Genomic DNA, 20085 nt, shown 5'->3' with positions numbered 1-20085 from the left:
AGTCTCTGCATGTACATGTGCAGATAAGCAGCTTTCATCTTACTTGATTTTAAAGTCTCCTGCAAGCTAATAATCCACCCTAAAGAGCTATGATGGTTCTAATAAATCTAGTTGTACAAAGCAATTCAAAATGTACAAAAACTATAAAAAAGGGAACATTTATTGCCATGCATGAAACTTAAGTATGTTCAACCAAACTGCATCAAATGCAGTTTTGTTCGTTAGTTTTGGGGGTTTTGGGGTTTTTTTTTGCATTTTGTTTTTGTTTTTTTTAAAAAAGATACACAAAGCAATTTACATTAACACTCTTAACATTAGATCAGCAGAATCAGCTCTGACTAAATGCCACAAGGGTAAGACACATTCCTTTTGCTGGTGCCTATCAGATCTTCAAATCCATGGGAACATAAAATCAGGAATCTTCATTTCCCACAGTCAATTCAGATCATGAAATCAACTGAAAAGAGAAGTGTATTAGTTTTCTTCTTTCTTTCAGTCCAATTACATACAGCCTCTTCATTTGCATCAGACTATCAAGAAAATACACTCTACTTTTGCTATCACAAAAAACCAAGAACATCCCTACAGCAGACAGATTGCTCTCTTGTGCCTTTGCTGATAGTGACACATGTATGCAAAGCACATAAGCAGAACAATTTCTAGATAGCCATATATCAACATCTGCAAATGAAGCCACAACGGAAAGAAACGTTACTTTAACTCCACTAAGTGACCCTCACTTCTCTAGTATCATTTTCAGTTTGGGGGCAAAAGTAGTTGAACTTGAAATTTTTTGACAAATTACCAACCACGGACTGAACAATAAACCCTTGTCATGAGTACATTAGACCAGGCCTAATCTTCAGTGCGACAGACTCAAAGGAAACACTATAACTGTGATACCAGGAACACAGAGAGAAAAGTGAGGTATCATTATCCTCTTTTGCCTTCTCTCATGGCCAGAGCTTGCAGGACTGCAGAGCTTATACAACCTTCATGTGTTGTTACCTATGAATGTATGTGGTCAGTGCATCAATTATAGTGCACCTTGCAACCAAGGCTTTTATTTAAAGCAAATGCATAGCTTTCCGAGAGTAAGAGTCATTAAAAATGGCTTTAACTTTAGTTCTGCTTACCAAAGTAATTCACAAGAGTAGTAGTAGCATGCTAAGACAATAGAGTCTGAACAATTATTTTTGAAAGGTATACAAAAGAAAATAAACATCAAAGCACTAAACTTCCAATACTATACAGGAGGCTATTAATACTAGTGTAACAAGATGCCATGCTACCTTCTAATAGGCTGAAGAAACAACAAAAACCCAACCCAGAATGTTTTCTAAATGATAAAGTCTTTACCTCTTTGACTGTTTTTTTAATGAAGTCTTTCCTGTCAGATAAATCATAACTAGGATATTTTTCATACACCTAAAAAACGTTAAAAAAACAAAACAAAACAAACCTCAAATTACTTTCATTCAATGTACTGTATGAATAAAAGAAGCTTAAATGAAATTAGGGCAAAAATTTGTGTGGAACTTCTAGTATTACAACTGCCAAATACCCTCTGTTTATTATGGAAAGTGACAAGCTTATTTTCCTGTCCTTATTTTGACAACATAAATATTCAAATATTTTTGTTTGTTTGTTTGGTCACTGACTAAACATTGGTACAATTTTTCACATCAACAAATTGGAACTCCTAGCTTGCCATGTCAGGCAAACAATTCTCCAATCTTTGTCTTACATGCTCTCTAAGTAGTCAGATACTCCTGCATTTGTGTAGGAATCTAACCAAATACCAAAGTGCAAGACTTATTTATCTTTCGGTAGTAAGTAAAATTACGGTCCTTTCAAGTGATTAGTAGAAAATGAAACATATTTGAATGCTATTCTACAACTACTGTTTGGTTAAGTGGGTGGGAAAGGACCAACCAAATAAAAAAAATTAGATGCCAACACTAACAACCAATGCAGAATATTTTATTTCAGTATACCAAATTTCAGACCTTGACTATAAACCTGACCATGACTATAAACATGACAAAAAGCTTTGTACAAAATATAAACATATAATTTCCTCCTAGGAGTGACTTTTAGTTTACTTTTCTCAAGACAACTTCTTGAAGTACCAGGAAAACAAACATGTGAAATAACTGACTACAGAAAATGTTATGGTAACAGTACTGTCTAATTCAGACATTTTTCCCCACCTTTCCCTTTTCTGGCCACATGGTGCCTTCCTGGCACCTGTCCTGACAATTAATGGCTTCCTTGCTGAACTGATTCAACTCACTAACTCAGCTAAGAACTGTTAGTTTTTGGCTGATACATGAGAGTTGAATGGACTCATAAAGAGAACATATGAAGAAAGAGAGCAAAGTGAGCAGGAGAAATGTACAGAGAGCAGGACACAGCCCCTCCCCTTTAGACAGCAGCAAGCTGCTGCACTGTCTCAAAACCTAAAATGCTTTCACTGTAATACATGGAAAGTAGCAGTATTACCTCCAAAACAACTGCCATGTAGCTATTTCTTCTCTGGAGATTTCCTTTCTAGTGTCAGATATCAGTGTTGCATATTTTAAGACTAAAGCTGCTATTGTTATAGCTGTTAGCCAGTAAATAAATCAATGCAAAACTACATTTCTGAACCAGTGTGCAGAGTGCATGCCTCCATTCTGAAATGATGACAAAAGTCAGTTCACAGACAACTCGCTGCCTAAAGAGAGACTGCAGAAAATCACATTTGCTTACCTCCTTGCAAATTTGTTTCATTGTGACCTCCTCCAAGTTTGCATTGGCCAACAAGTTCTTGACAGTTTCCTTAAGTTCTTCATCTGTGGGTGGTTTCTTCAGCTTTTTAATTAAGGGTTCATCATCTGAGCTATCCTCGGACTCACTTTCTAAATATGAAGAATAATGTGAATTGCAATGAAAGATTTTCAATTTGTCTGCCTTCTTCCTCCAAAACAGAAGCCATCAGAACTTTCCCCAAACATCTATCTGATGGTAGACATCTTGCCAGACCTTTCAATTAAAAACAAAGCTAATGCTATCAGTGCTCCATTTATTTATGAATCTGCATCAGTGTTGATGAGTTATCAGTTTACAAATCAATATGTACTCTAGAAAGTATGGGACAGATTAATCTATCAAACTACAAAAAGTTTTATTACAACAATTCTAAGCTGAGGTATTATAGCCCTAAAAAAAAGTACTTATTTGCTTTAAAAAGGACTTTGGATTTTTTTTTTCTTCCCCCAGCAGCAGTACACACTAGAATCCTGAAATTTTGCAATGCTGCATTACTAAACATGTTATCAGAAATACCATGACAACAAATGAAGAGAATCATAAAGTTGAGGCACAGGACACTCCTACAATCTTTTCCAGCAGCAAAAAAATTAGACTGAACGACTCTCAACATCTACTCAGTTCCTCTACTGACAACAAGACACAATTCAGAGCAGATACCAAACAATCTAGATAATGAGCTTACAGAAAGACCTACTTGACCATTGATTTTTGTACTGTGAACATAAACTCAAAACAGAAATGCAGGAGTAATGAAGAAATTATGAAAATATTACATAACCTATACGCAAAACAAAAAAATAAATGTTGCATATATCGATGACAAAATATAACATAGTCAGCTACATTAATACTGCCAACAGCCAATCTGAAAATACCTCAAGTTCATCACAGGCCAGTTTGCTGAGTAATAAGGCTACAACAGAAGTTCAGCATAGTTCTATGCCTAAGAGTTTAACCATTCCTTTCCTTAATACACTGACAAGCAGAGCAATTAATCTGAACTGATGTTTGTGCTATAGTATACATATTCCAATGCAGGCATTAAATGAACTGTTTGCAGTATGGATATATGCTTCATTAATAACTCATACTACGGTTGCGACAGAGATATGGCTATTACCTCAGAAAGCCAGAGAATTTCTGGTGAGAAGGGACCTCTGGAGATACCTGGTTTAAGCCACTACTCAGAACAGGGCCAATGTGGAGCTGGTGGCTCAGGGACCTGCCAGGTTGAGCTCTGAACATCTCCAGCAATGGGGATTCCACAACTGCTCCAGGCTCCCTTTCTGTGAGACCACTCTCACGGTGAACCTTTCTTCCCCTAACATGTAATGCATTTCCCTGGTGACAGCTTGTGTCTGTCACTCCCTTCCTCTCGCTGTGTGCCTCCAAGCAGAGCCTGGCCCTGCCTTCCCCATCCTGTCCCATTTGGTAGTTGCAGACTGCAGTATGAACCCCCTTTGTCCGTCTCTTCCTCAGGCTGAACAAGCCCAGCTCGATCTGCCTCCTCTCCTACATGGTGGGCTCCAGCCCCCGGCCATCTTGGTGACCCTCCCCTGGATCACTCCAGTATGTCCACGCCCACCTTGCACCACGGAGCCCAAAGCCAGACACAGCACTCCCAAGGCAGGCTCTCAAGTGCTGAACAGGGGATAACCACCACCTCCCTCAAGCTGCTGGCTACACACTTGCTGAAACAGCCCAGAGTGCTGTCAGTGTTCCTTATCACAAGGGCACACCGCTGAACTGGGTTCAGCTCGTTGTCTGCAAGAACCATCTGCCCTACACAGGTCCTTCTCTGCAAAGCTGCTTAGAAAGAAACCACTCTGTCCCCACCTGCACTGCTGCAATTCTTACAGAGATATTAAGAAACTCAATGTATGTATATCTTTTATGCACATTGTCAGATATGAGAAACCCAACAGTAACAGGACACAAGTAGAACCCATATTTACGTTGACAAAACCCACATGAAACTGCTGAACAAGACATACACAGTAGGATATATACTACCAGATCAACTGTAATATTCACATGAAGTCACTATAAAAAGGCAGCAATTGCTAACATTCTTCCAGCAGAATGGAAAACTAGGCTGACACTTTCAGTTTGTATGCAAATAAAAAGTATATTTAATTTCTGTTGTGTACATATAAAGTATACCCAAACCAGGAGGTTTTTTAATTACTGTTGCAAGAAAAGAAACATCAAGTAGCAAACCCAACAGTTCACCAAATCTGTTTTCTTTCACAATTAGGTACTAAAGCTTTATTTCTAATAAGCATGCCAGTTAAGCGACAAGACAATGTATGATGAAAGATTTAAAGCACTTACCTTTTCTAGAACTGTTCTGATTTTTTTTAGTAGTGCTGCTATCTGCCTTCTTGACATTTGCACCCTTCACAGATTTCTTGGTTTTGGAAGTGATCTTTCTAGATTTTTCTCTTTTAGATGCTTTTCTAGGGGGCTACAAAGAAGAAAAACAGAGGATTAAAATTATGGTTTCTACCCAAACAATCAATACCTCTTTTCCACAATGGAAATTATCCTTTCTGTCAGTAAGAACTAAATCAGCAAGTTTAATTACTATATTTTACTAGCAATTTCTATCTCTATACCACAGGGTGAGTATGTCCACAAAGAGTATTCCTTCTAAATTTCACTTTGTCCTTCTACATGGACTCTTAAGCTAAAACAGCTAGAATTTTTTGATGGTACTAATAGTTTGGTTGTGCTACAACTTTCTATTCCTAATTAATTATCTTGTAAAATAGCTTTAAAGATGTTCCTTTAAAAAAGGACATGGTATGTTGTACTCAATTAGATGCTATAGGTCTCTAAACTACATGCAGATAATTTTCTGCACTACTACATTAGCTAATCCATAATTTGGACAATTATTGTGACCAATTATAATAACCCCCCAAAATTATTGCATTAACATCAACAGAAGAAGTTTGGAACATAAATATATATATAGTATACACACATCAGCACACTGCATTTTTGGCAAAAATCAAACGTGTGCTTTACACAAAATCCTTAGAAAGTACTTCTGTCAAGGCTGAAAACTTTGACAGAAAAAACAACATGGAACATTAACCAGAAATAAACCATATTTCAGAGAAAGAACATCATGAAACAAAACAAGTTAACAGTAGTTACGAAATCTGTAATTTGAATTTATATTTAAAATGGCAGTGTAGTCAAATGAGCAAACTATCACATTAAAACAACTGAGATTACTGTAACTTTTAACTGCTTCTCCTATTAGTACCTGGTGCAACTCATGAAATTTATTTAATAAACCAGATTATATTTATTTATATTGAGCTGCTCAGTTATAGCTGCACTTGTTCTGCGGTGTTAAATGAAGGATAAAAGCTTTCACTGTTGAAATTCAGAAACTACACTCAAGGATCACTCCTTTTCTAAATAAACGTTTGTAGTTTAACTTCTCAGCTTTTGAGTTTCTGCTATATCTCCATCACCAGCTATAAAGTCAGAAGTTAAACCTGGCACTTATGTTTCAGGTTTTTTTTTTATAAAATAATGCTCCCACAGCACATAAAAATATTTCAGGTATCTTTTGCTTCCAAGGAACTAAGATTTTTTGTTTTGCTTAATTGTATTTAAAGAAAGAGTTGCAGCCAAGAGACATGCAACTCTGAGGACAATCTACTCCAGCCACTCCATGCCTAAGATTACAATGGAGTTGGGGCAGCAGAGCAGATGTGCCACCGACATCCTTCCACATGTAGCATGTTAAAGGGTGTCATAAACCTAACTTCTGTTTTTTTTAATTGCTGCAATCTGAAAGCTTTACAAACATTTGCTCTACAGACATTTCCCATTTCCTAATATTCAAAATAATTTGACAGTGTTTTAGTAATGATTAGGTTTTTACTCCATGCAAGTCAATTTCAGTTTCCAAAGACTTCAGTCTACTCAGCTTCTGCCTGGCAGACATACCTAACACCTACCTTCTGAAAGAAGGCAAAGAAGATCCAGTTAGATCAACAGGGTTTACTGTGAGTTTTTTTGTTTGTTTGCGGGTTTTGTTTTGGTTGGAGTTTTTCTGTTTGTTTTTTAAACAATTGAGCTCTTGAAAAGTTTTCTAAAAGATAACTCCTGCCTCTGAAAGCAATGTTCCTCTGTTTTGCTGAAGAGATGAACAAATACAAAATAAACTTTTAGTATTTCATCCCTCTTTCAATTTGCCATTTGTGGGGAAAGAGAAAAGGCAAGCTAAGAATTAATGTTTTATGAAGGCATAGGGAATTTCCTTGAACCACCTTTTTAAATCAAAACCAACACCTATCAAAATGACAGTGATGATACAAACTGTTAGTTATCTAAATTGGTCTTTCAACAAAAGATTGTTGTTACTATAGCTCAGACTATTTACTTAACAGCCTGTCACACTTCCACTGCAATAGACAGAACATAACCAAAGTAAATAATGGTCTTAAATTACAGCCAAAGATTCCATCCTTACATAAAGAATTTCCTTGGACACCAACAGTCAACTAATTACTGTTTGTTGAAAGGCTTTGATTAAGGCTAAAAAGGCAGTCCCATCTAAATCAAAATACAGCATAAGATGGAGCCTGCAGCTCCTTGGCATTTCTTTTTTCCAGGCTTCAGGCATATGGACAAATCAGCTGTACACTTGTACTGGCCTCCATGTTTTGTGTCTATTCTGTGACTAAGTACAGGGCTGAAAGGGAATGTACAGGGAAAGGTATTTTGTATTTAAATAAAAAGTTCATCTCATTTCTCTCCTACTACGCAAGGCTAAAAGTAGCTTCAAATAAAACAGAGAACAGAAAATACAGTGAGATGAGAAAACTTCAGCGACTGCGGGGATCTCTGTAAGGCTGTTTACTATGTTGCTCACTTTAGCTTTGTGATCCATAACACAACACCCTAAAAGAAAGGTTAGAACATAAAACCCAGGAGAAATATGGAATCAAGATCCAAAACCAATGCAGCCAGGTAGGTCAGGGACCAATCCTGAATTCAAAGTTAAGTCCTAGATATCCAATCAAACCCTACACAGAGGGAAAAAAAAAAGACAAATATTGGGATTTTTTTATGAAATTACAATAACATCAACACAAGATGATACAAGAAATGCAGTTATGTTTGAAATCCTGACTGTCCCAAAATGACATACAGCAAATGGTTTTAAGGTGCATATATACATCCAATAATCAGAACCTTTGCCTTTTATCTTGTTGATTTTCTAATGCACTAAGAAATGATGAAAATCTCTTATAAATTGAAGATGTGTCCCTTTTTCTTTCAAACCATTCATTCAGTTAAACATCACTTACCCTCCAACTCTGTGTTCCAAGAACTACCAATTGATAACAACCACATAACGACAAACTGCAGACAAATGCTTTTAGCCCTATGCTGAAAAAAAAAGTAAAAAAACCTCATTACCTCATCTTCACTTTCTTTTTCTTCTGAAGAGTCATCCTTTTCCTTCTTTTCATCTTCTTCACTACTGGATTCATCTGACAAGATCTCTGGGCACTTGGTGCGTTTTGCTTTTCTTGTTGTTCCTGTGCTACTGCGCTCTTTTTTGCCACCTTTGCTTGGTGTTTTTTTGGACTTCGGCAATGGCTGAGAGAGAGGGATGTGTGTAATCCAAGTAGAAATACAAAAATTAATTTTAAAAATATATATACTTTCAAATCAAATGAAAGAACTGTAAACAAATATAGAGGTCTCTAAGTCTTGATAACAAAACCCAGGGCTATTTTATCTACTACACTTAAGCCATAACATTTTGCAGTAAGCAGAAATTTATTACAGAGATGGAGCTGAGCAAAATGAAATTTCAGTTCTAAGCTAAGCACCCCTCTACTCCACTAACTAAAAAAAAAAAAATCTTCAAAGCTTGAGGATTAGGGAAGGAAAGCAAGGAAGAACAAACTTACCGATGCCCTCCCAACCCATGAAAGCAAGCTTTTTCTTCTGGTAACACATTAGCTGACAACTCTTCAGAAGACTTAAACACAGGAATTCTGTCATGTCTTATGCAAAACTGCCTTTTATTGTCACTCAGTACCAGTGTCCCTAAGACAATATGCAGACTCCTTGTTCACATGACTTACCAGTGACGTGAATTTTTTTCTTTTGCTGAGAATAAATTTAATTTCCTGAGCAACATTTAAATATTGCTTTTAGATTAAAAACTAAAAGTCCAAGAAGATTAATAACTTAGTTTAGCAGTCTTGGCAGCTTAATCTAGTGTGCTAGCATATACTAGTTAAAGCAAGTTTTCCTAGCGTTGCAACAAATTTCATTTTGTGATGACCAAATGTGATAGCATAAGCTTGCCAACTTGTAGCATACCCAAATAACATCTGACAGTTTATTCTTCTATGCTTTCATGTTTTATTTCCTTGCTCTGACACCTTCTATTTTTCATTTTTCTTTCCTGCTCACTTATGTCTATTCCTCTCCATTCACCCACAAAGCAGAAGCTACTTAAGGCATTTGAGGACAGATATCCCTAATTTCATGTGTTGGCCACACAAACTTTTGCGTACTAACAGTGTATAACGGGTGTACTTACAGGTAAGCATATAGTTTCTATACAAGTCCTCACCCTGTTATGGATGCCTGCAGGAGTGGAGCTACTCTCTTTCAAGAAGCCATTGCTACTTCAGTAAGTTAGAACAGTAACTCTATCATCACTGGTAACAAGCTAACAATAAGCAATAGACACATTTTTTTCATCAGAACAGAGCTATAAAAGCAAGCGTAACAACCTGCATCTCACCTTGCCTGAAGATTTTGGATGCATTAAGAAGTTTAAGATTCTGGTTACCAGCTCACTATTAACACCTGATCTTTCCAAGTCAAGAACTTCACAGATACTTTTCAACATTGCATTTCTAAATCTGGGGAGAAAAAAAAAAAAAGACAACAAAACAGCAGAAAAAGATTCAGTATGACATTCTAAACAGTCAACATTTGACTGCTAGAAGTTGCTATCTCATTTGTGTCTGCAATCTGACAATAGACATGAATATACACACTTAACTATGCTTCTAGTCTTACCTATAGTTAAGCAAAGAACCACCACCATATTACATAAAGCAAACAAAATTTCCAAATCCACATGTATGTAAATTAGGATATATTAAAAAAGTTATAAAATCTTAGTTTAAAAAAAATAAAATCTTCCCCAGAATCTCTCCTGATGTACCACACTGGAAAGAACCCATCTGGGAAAACAAATCCAGTGGGTAAAAGACTGGAACTCTAAGGGGAGTAGGGGTTCTGCTTTTATTTTCTCTGGTTCCTTACCCCTTTACAAAAGTACCTCTGATAAAGACAGAAGGTTAAGAGAAACTCTGACATCCACGCCCTTTACTCCAAAAGGATCTTGGACCAATTGTCCCACCGATATTGAAAAAAAATGGGAAAAAAAAAAGTCAAACCCTGTGACAGTATGCCATCAGAATGCAAGCTTAATGAGATTAAAAAAAAAAAAAGGGAAAAAAGTCTACTTATTCTACCTGTTACCTCCCTTCAAATGTTTGTTATCCTCTTCACTCATTTTGTACAATGCTGCTTGAAAAGTGGATTTCACTGACCTTTTTTCACAAATTTAAAAGCTATTTCTAATAATCAAAGGAAACTTACTTTTCACTGTATATTTAAGAAGTCAGTGCAATTATATCATCATGGCCTACAACTTCTCTAAAGTAGCATTTAATTTTAGACTGTCCCCTTAAACTCAGACACTTTTAAAGGGACAGAACAACTTTGTTTTCCCATGGGCATGTGAACAGGAAATATTAACTGGTTTGATGCATCACCCTGCCTCAAACTACAGTTCGCCCACCATTCTTCCAATGATAAAGTAAAATCTTGCAATCATTTTTCTAGACAGGATTACAAAAAATATTGTGGATTCTTAACACGGAAAGCCTTCCTGCTTAGGTTTTAGGGATAGACTGAATAGTTGTAAGGTATGCATAATCAAAAGTCAGCCTTTTGCATTTTAAAAGACAATGCTACTATAAAGTTAAAACCGCTTAACTTGTTAACAGATTTAAAAACTGCACAGCATCAAGGTTTCTGTTTCAGACTTTCAGGACCTTGCATATAAAATTTAGGATTTTATGGTTCTATTTTATGATTCTATTGCTAAATAAATAAAACTAAAATTCCTTATGACTTGTGTTAGAGATGGCATTTGTCCTCATATTTTAACTTAAGTTAGAACTAATACATACAAAGAATAAGTATCACCTCCCAAATCCTTTCATATTTGTAATGCTTTAAATGTACATCTGCAGGTTCAGAGCAAACAATGTACAAAATAGTAAAAAGCAGTTAAAGTGTGGAATAAACAAGTGTACACAAGTTTTGAGTCAGTAACTTCCATAGCAACTAGTTTTGACTTATAAAATCCAAGAACTCTAAGCCACACAGCAACCTCAACCCTCATTCTTTTTAGTTTATAACCTCAACAGCAAGAATCTGCAAAATAAATTTTGTATTTCGTTCATGTTGTTCAATGCTCTTAAAACATGATGAAATGCAAGTGTACAGTGTGGGCAGAAATCAACCATATAGTCAGAATTAATAATCTAATCAGCAGTGTTTCACACATAGCTATGAACAGCAAGCAGAATTTACCACAGTAACACAAGCACACAGGGCTCAGTAAGAGTGACAATGCAACCAGTTTTCAGAATATTTGTTGAGGACTGAGGGGTAACAAAAGCTAACAGCAGTTCTTTCATATGAAAAAATGTAAAAAATACTTTATTTTGTGACTTTTCACAGATAAGGGGAAACACTATCCAATTAAACCAGTGGGACAGTCAAAACTTGCATCCCAAGACAGAGTTTGTCTTGTAGATTCACACGTATTTGACAAACCCTACTCCTGGAAAACTGCGTATTTGAGGAAGGAAGATATACAAATTTCAAATTCTGGAAGCTTTCCCTCTATCAACAAACTGACACTGAAAAAAATGATTTAGAATCAGTTGTGTTGGAGTTAAAAGTTCTTTCATTTGTTACAACTAGCTGCACAAATATGCAAGGGTATTTTTAAACCCTTTCAAACCAGTCAAAACCAAGCTCCAGCAGCTTCTCCTGTTAACAGAGGAGCAGTTTAGGTGGGGAGATAGTAGAAAAAACCCCCATTAAACTAGTTGCTACAGCAATTGTAGGAATAAGACTGTATGTTTTATATATAATAAGCAGAAATGGCTTTGATTCTGAAGGAGGAAGGTTTTGAGGCCTAGAAGGATGCAAGTTTGCACCATGAATAGAGCACAATGTATTCACACTATGCTTGCCCTGGGGAAATTATGTTTTCCTCTCACATGGCAGAAGAATCTGCTAGTTAGCATGCAGTAGTTAAAGCCAAGACTAGGAACTGTGAATAAAATGTTCACAATTTAACTTTAATACATTGAAAGTTGTCTTAAGAGACCAGTTTGGGTGATTAAAATAAGCTTAAAATAGATCATAGAGCTCTAGGAAACAATCACTCTGCTTAAAGTTTGAATTTAATCTGAAAGTTTTGAAAATAAAAATAAGTGCGTAGCATAAATCAAGGTATGTTAAGTAGCAATAGTGATCATTACTTTTTTAACATTTCTTCCTTCTTTTTGTATTGGTCACTTCCTTTTTCAAATGGGAACCCGCTGAACTGACCCACATTCTTCTTTAGGGAAGCAACCTAGAGCAGAACACACAGATTACTTTCCATTGCAAGTAGTTTAAAAGATTTAATCCAATTACATTTGTTAACTTTTCATACAAGAAAAGCCTATTCTAGCCTTTAGCTTTCTGTGGACAAAAAGTTATACCATTTAAGTTATAACCTACGTAGACACCCTGATTTCAGCTGGGATAGGGACAATTTTTCCTTCTTAGTAGCTAGAAGAGTGCTGTGTTTTGGATTCACCATGAGATTTGGTACAAGAAGAATATTGATAATGAACAGATGTTTTTAGTTGCTGCTAAAAAAAAAATCAGGGACTTGTAAACTTCCCATGGCCTGCTAGTGCACAGGGACACAGGAAGCTGGAAGGGAGCACAGCCAGAGCAACAGACCGAAATTGGCCAACAGAATATTCCATATCATGCAACACTGTGCTCATGCAGAGATGACGGTTGACCAGGAAGATGGCTCTTTCTTCTGGGATTGCAGTTTTGGGATTCTCTCTTCCCTGAAATCACTAGCCAGGAACAGGCTGGGCACTGGTCAGCAGATGGTGAGCATCTGCATTGTGCGTGACTAGTTTTTATTTTCTATTATTACTGTTATCATCATCATTAAGTTAATTTTATTTTGCTTCAATTATTAAATTGTTTTTATCTCAACCTATGAATCTCCTTACTTTTTCCCCTACAATTTCTCCCCCATTTCCCAGCGTGGGGGAGGGTGAGTGAGCAGCTGCATGGTGTTTGGCTACTGGCTGGGTTTAAACCACAACAGATTATGCCTGTACTTATCTCATGACAGCCAAACTATGATTAAGTTCCTGTGATCTTGGTACTTTTATTTCCTTTTAATAACTTGCTAGGTAAATTCGCCTGCCATTTCAAACTTATTTAGAATGTACTGCATGACTATCTACAGGTTTGGACAGCTATGATCAGGTGAAGCTTGCTGCATGCTTCATGTAATGGAATTTGTTATAGAATACTGAATTTTATTTTTACTATATAATCCACTAAAGCATATTTGCTTTACTTCCTTTACTAAAGTCTGACACAGGACCATGACTGTACTTTTGAACCTTTTGTTTAGCATGACCAATTTCTGCATTTGACAACTTCTACTATTATACCTGGAGTCTGAATAGGGTTGAACTTTCATTGCAACAGCCCTTATAATGAGAAAATAGTTCCCATCAAGATCCCAACTACATTAAGTTCTTTGTTTTCACTCCATCTCCTTTTATCAAAAGGGAAGTTAAAAACCAGCTCCAAATCTTTCATTCTTCAGAGATCTTTTTAGCACTATTAAGAATAATTTGAACTCATTTTCAATAGTCTACAAATTTTGTTCCTGGTGTTTCTCCATTAGTTTACAATTTTAACAAAGCTAAGATCCTTTTCTCTATCCAGCACCTACAGAAAATTTGCAGATGGTATGTTTTATTAAAAGTGTTAGTTACCATCCAAAGCACAAACAGAACAACATCTGATCTTCACTATATTAAACAGCATTCCAAGTTCCTTACAATTCTGATTAAAAATAGTTTTGGATTAAACCATACTGATATATTTGCAAGCAAATAAACATATCCCCATATATTTGGACTCAAACCACTGGGACACTGCAGCAATCCAGCTGGGTTCTCCAAGCAGTCCAGAAGACTAGATGTGGGAGGGCAGAGCAAAGGCAGGGTGGAATTGCAACCAATTAAGTGGTGTGGGAGGGAAGGGTGAGAGCTGTATTTCAACAGTAGTTGTGTCTAATTAGTATGATTTAGGAGTGTTAAGTATCATTGTACAATTATATAATTTGCACATAATTATAAAACTGCAAACAGTTGTGTGTCCTAGTTGATTAGATTATTATTTATTACTAAATTATTAATAACGGTATCATTGAGTTGTTAAGTTTCTTAGTAGTGTGTTGCAAAATCAATGAAGAATACAGTCTCTAAAATCAGTTATGTCTCAGATCTGCAATCTAAAATGGGAGATGGGACTCTGAGGTAATGGTATCCTGAGGTAATGGTATCCCAGTACCTCCACTCAAAGACAATAGAAAAGTGTTACTGGATTCATGAAGGGTAAATGAATGCAGTTTGAGGACTTCCACAGTAAAGCCAGTTAATTCAGAAAGTTACATGGTTCTGCCATTGTACCTTTCCTATCAAACAATTAAATTGTACTGCAGCACAATCTAAAAGTTTGCAAAACTCTGTAGGCACCGAGTCAGAAATTCTCTGGTCTGGTTTATTGCCATACTGAATAAATAGCATAATTCACATTAGTAGGTTTTAATGAATATATACTGTTCTTTCTCTGAATACTTGAGGCAACAGATCTTTCTTTACCATTTAAACAAGCCTCGCATATGCAGCAGTGGTCTGAGATATTACAGTTAGCATGCACCTGTACTAGCACTGTTCAGGTCCTGGTTTCTGTGCTAGCTGTTCAAGTTTCTAAAATACACAAAGAGATTAAAAACAAATTCCTGTAACTATGGCAAGCATACTGAAATAGTAAAATATAATCTGCCTTAATTTCTCTACATCCAATTTACCTCTATTAGCAGGGAAAATGGATCATATATTTACTCTGAAATTTTAGGCACAATCACTGCTAAAGGGCTCCAAGAAAGATTTGCTACTATATTTTAGTTTCCTCCTTGAATACAAAAGTGAGCATATCAGTTTTTAACTAATATTTTAACTGTCTTTGATAAATGTGACAAAAATCAATATTAAGATTTTACATATAAATGTAGTTTTATTTTCTACTGTTTTGTGCAAACTAAATGAGAAAACGACTAGGTAGGTAGCAATATATTAAAACCCACAAACAGGTTTCAAACAAAACAAACAGAAGTACTAAGAAAAAGCTATGTTGAACAAAGTAACTAACTACATGTTGTTGAACAAAGTAACTACATGGAGTATTTTTACTGTAATCCACAGGTCAGCAGCTTTTAGCATGTGAATCATAAATTATTTCCAGCTCATTCTCATAAGATAAACCGCCCTTCCCCCTATTAAAAAAACTGTAAAACCCCTGTATTCAAGCAGACACAATTCAGTAGACCTTCCCATAGGATTTTTATAGGGAGAGCAGTTTAGAAGAGCTAGAAAAATTATGGGCTTGCTTAACTGGTTCTGCAATATTAATTTTCTAAGTTGTTTATAAGTGACACTTAAGAAGTAGATCTACATGTGCAAATGTAAAAAACTATACTACAAACATTTTTACTATGCATGAGAACTAATAAATACACAAAATTGAATTTTAAGTTCTTACAGTGCCTGGCCTGTTGTAGAGGAGTTTGTGCAGGTTCCTAAGTTCGTCTGTCTTCTTTTTACTCAGAAAATACTGTATCCTTTCAATTTCACAGAGTTTTTGTCCTTTTCCTGAAATAGTTAAAATCAATTATGCTATTCATCACATTCATATTTACCTATGTGTTCTTAACTTCAAATATCTACTGGTTTTTCTTTTAAAAAGCAAAGAAGTTATTTCAGAATAGCATCACCCATTATAATAGGTCAAACATTAAGCAGGCCTCTTCCTGTCAGTTAGGCATCCTAACAGTCATTTATCTTCCTTGGTTGATACTACCTAGACCAGGGTACAATAACTTGGCATTTCTTTTTATTCTAGCTTCTCCTGCCTTTGCTAGTGGTGGCTAGGTACTGAATAAGCTATTTCAGTTAAGTTTAGGCTTTATATAACTTGCATGGCTTAAACTGATGCTACGGAATAAAAGAGAGTTTGCATATAATTCTAATAGCCTTACTATTTTAAAATAGATCATGACTCTAGGTTCATCTACACCTCTACAACTAGTTCATCTACATCTCTAGGACTCTAGGTTTCATCTACAACAAATTAATAATTTGATCCTTTAAGAGGTTATGTTATCATGCCCAACACTCAATTCTTATGCGAGAGGACAAGCTTACCTGGTGTAATTGTAAAAGGTTCCTTTTGCAACGAGGACACTTGCATGGTCAGTCGGTCTACCTTCTTTTTCTCCCTTTTTCCTTCAACAATGAGACTCTTTTCTGCAAAAAACCAGTTTCCTTATACGCAATACTCTTCATTACATGAGTAGATCTGACTGCAGAAACAGGCAATGCAATACTGAATCTTTGAAATGGCAACCCAAAAATGGGTAATGATATAACCAGGTACTTTGACACTTTCAAATCTTTGGCTAATAGGTCAATGGGATTCTATGGAGCTATATATATATAACTAGACAAGTCTGTAGTTCTTAACCCCAATCCTGTATCCAACTTAACCTTGAAGACAAGACAAGGCATTTCCTAAAGGGAACTTCACCCCATAATGGAGATTGCAGTACTACGTATTTTCAGACACCCATCCTCCTCTCCCTTCACTGCCTTTCTGAGGTACAGAACTGACAGTGTTTGCATAGTCTCCTTTTAGGGATGCCACAGCCCCTACACATACCTGTAGCTCTCTTGGGGAGAATACTACCACCAGATGGACAAAAGGAGAGTCCAGCATGCCTGCAGGCACTTTCTCTTCCCACTACTGGACTGGATGGCTCATACATGTCAACAGGAGAGGCAGAAGCACAATGCAGCAGGACTGTACTACACCTCTCAGGGCTACACAGTGTGACACTCAGCAGGGCACAATATGACTGTCACAAATACTACAAGAATACTATTCCCAGTAATTCTGGTACTGCTTAGTAATGTATGATTTTTGATTGTTTTGCATATACATTGGACACCACTACTTTAATGATACCACGCCAGGAGAAAAACCCGAAACTTCACCTAAACATTTCATAGTAAAATACTTGACCTCAAAACAAACTATCTTTAATGCTAAACAGATGCGCTATCCTGGGTTTAACATCCGAAAGCAGCTTCAAAATCTGTATGAACATAATCAAAACCAGATATGTATCTGCTGAAAACACAGCAAAACATACTTGTGTATACACAAATAACAGCTGTTTCTAAAAATCTCATTCTTATTACTCTCTTGTTTCCCAAAGGGCATAATCTCTTTTCTTTCTACTACCGTTCCTAAAGACAAACTTCAGCTCTTAAGAATCCAAGACCATCAGTGACTTGGTTATCACAGTGCCATAGGGCAGCTCTATTTCCACAGATGCTTTCTTTTGCAAAACAGGTGCCATTCACGATGGAAATTAACATTTTCACATAGTAGTTCCTTTATCACAGCTTGTATTCCTTGACTACCCTCTTCAATTACATACCACAACACAAGATCTGCCTTGCTTGCTCGTCCTATGATGTCGCTGCAACTTTTATTGACCAAATTAGTCAAATGGAATATAACCCCTCTGATATAATTCAATTTTGGTACCCAGTAAATTAATTCAGCCATTAAGCAAAGACATCTGTATTGCTTCCAAAGCTACTGCACAGATTTTTCAAGTTTCTGTCTTCCGCAAACACGGATCACTTCAGATCATTACAGAAAAAAAAAAGGATTCTTTTTTGGATATGCATTTTTACACAAATAATTTTATAAAGGATGCTACCTCTTATAGTAATCTAGAGATTTATAACAACAACAACGCCCTAGCGTAGGAACCCAGGATGCTGGCAATTCATTCGATCTTTCCCAAGGAACATCAGCATCACTGTTTCTAGTGTTGCTTGTTATAGTCTACTGGGAAGCGATTTATGACCAATGAAGTAGAGGTACCATGGAATATTCTAAACAATAATGGTACAATTAGTTGAGATCACAGAAGACTGCATCCAATAAGCTTGGCATTTTTTAAAGGACAACTTATTCAGTGGAAAAACAAGTACCCTTTTCTTCCTCCTCCTCCTCTTCCTCTTCTTCATCTTCATCAGTCTCCTCAGCTTTGTTTTCAGTTTCAGGTTGTTTCTCATCTGCTTTTTCCGACGACATCGTATCTTCTTTTGATGAAACAACAGAAGACATGGTGTACGGTCCTGTAAAAAGCAGTCAGGGAGACTATCATCCATATACCATTATACATAAAAAAAACATGAAATCTTGCTTTCAAAAAACACCTTCTTGTACAGTAGAAGCAATGTAATGGTGCTCATATTGTGATTGTTCAAATTCTTTAAGACACTAAAGTATTCTGCATACACACAATTTTTCAGGAGGAGCTGCCATCCATTCTGCAACTAGCCTGGTTCAGTTTAAAACGTTGTAAATTCTTTCTGCACACCAGTCTTCAAGCTTGCTTTGTGAAGCATTCGGAAACACCCACTCAAAGCAGCTGATGCTGTTATTTATTAAGAACTGTAATGTTTTAAGATATCACAACTGCAGCTCACCATATTATAAACCGAATAGTTATTTCTGATCATGGTAAACTACAGGTACAAGTTTCCTAGTAAGTTAAAGAAGCTACATATTTTGATAGGGAATGGGAACAGAAAAATAAAAAAATAAAAGTTACAACCAACTCGGAAAAAATTAACACTGCTTTCAGAATTCAAATTGCTTTGACATTTTAGGGCTTGAGAATGCCTTTTGGGTTTAATCTGCAGATCTTCCACAAAAAAAGAATAAACGCTTCATACTCAGCATATTTAAATGGAGCCTTTTTTTAGCATTTGAAGTGGTTTAAATGTTAACTCTAAATTAAAATATCACACTTTGGTGAGTATCATTTCCCTACTGACAGAAAACGGCTATCTAACAAAAGAAGATAACCATATCTGTTCATTTCTGAAAGTTTCTAGCTTTCAAAATCTTTCCCTGTTTACAGATCTGGAACAAAATACAGCATTGGTTGTACAAGCCCTTGTGGAAAAAATAACAAGATTTTTCTTTTTCCGATATTAAAGCCAATATTTTCTGCAAGAGGTCAGACTCAACAAACAACAATGAAATCATCTGCTTATATGCAATATTAGCAGGTGCCAGAGAACAACAGCACTCCAAATGACAGGAAACGTGAATTATATTACCAACAGCAAGGGGAAAAAGAAAGTTTACTACTCTTTGCTGATTCAGTGAGGGAAAAAAAATCTCTTTTCGTTTGACACGGAAAAGTAATCCAACTTTTTCATAGTATTTCTCTCTGAATTTTGCTTGTCCGCACAAGTGAAAAAGCAAGTGACATTGCAAGTTGTCTTTCCTTCCCCTTTCAACGGGAGCAGAAGGAAATAGGAAAGTGAAAAGACTTTTCAGCAACCAGGTCCGTGCGGAGGACGCCTTGCTTAGGGGAAAGAAAAAAAAAAAAAAAAAGTACTCGGATCCGCCTTTAGGAAGATTAAAGTCGGGGGTACTTTCGGCCAGGAGAGGGTATCTCGCAAGCCGCCCCGAGGACACTCGTGCACAACAGCCCCTCCCACCCTGCTCCAGGACTTTTCGGACACGGACTCGCCACCAGTCCCCTTCCGACTTGCGAGCCGGAGGCCCGGGAAAGCGACGGGGAGCGCCTAGAGGAGCCGGCGGTCAAGAAGGGCGGCCGGGAGCAGCGCCGAGTGCCATCCCCCTCCCGAACCAGCAGGCAGCGAGACCGTTCCGCCCCACTCCCGCCGCCGGGCCGCGGGGCGGGACGCA

General features: G+C 36.8%; 1 protein-coding gene across 2 annotated transcripts; it reads right to left on the bottom strand.

Annotated features, from left to right (window-relative positions):
• Window positions 1–229: 229 nt before the first annotated feature.
• Window positions 230–18490, bottom strand: DEK (DEK proto-oncogene). Of its 2 annotated transcripts, XM_026843783.1 has the most exons (10): window positions 18348–18490; window positions 16485–16586; window positions 15823–15932; window positions 12450–12544; window positions 9617–9737; window positions 8269–8451; window positions 5152–5284; window positions 2755–2903; window positions 1360–1428; window positions 230–457 (listed from the first exon to the last, which is right to left on the bottom strand). In XM_026843783.1, exons 1-10 carry the CDS (start codon window positions 18481–18483, stop codon window positions 446–448), a joined length of 1110 nt encoding a protein of 369 aa, XP_026699584.1. In that variant the 5' UTR covers window positions 18484–18490; the 3' UTR covers window positions 230–445. The 2 variants fall into 2 exon arrangements, with proteins under 2 accessions (XP_026699584.1, XP_026699585.1); XM_026843784.1 differs by lacking the exon at window positions 1360–1428.
• Window positions 18491–20085: the final 1595 nt, after the last annotated feature.

This window comes from Athene cunicularia, assembly GCF_003259725.1.
Source record: "Athene cunicularia isolate RWA chromosome 2 unlocalized genomic scaffold, athCun1 chr2_part1, whole genome shotgun sequence".
Classification (NCBI taxonomy): Eukaryota; Metazoa; Chordata; class Aves; order Strigiformes; family Strigidae; genus Athene; species Athene cunicularia.
Note: the sequence above shows the minus strand (reverse complement) of the source record. Positions and strands in the feature narration are given on the sequence as shown.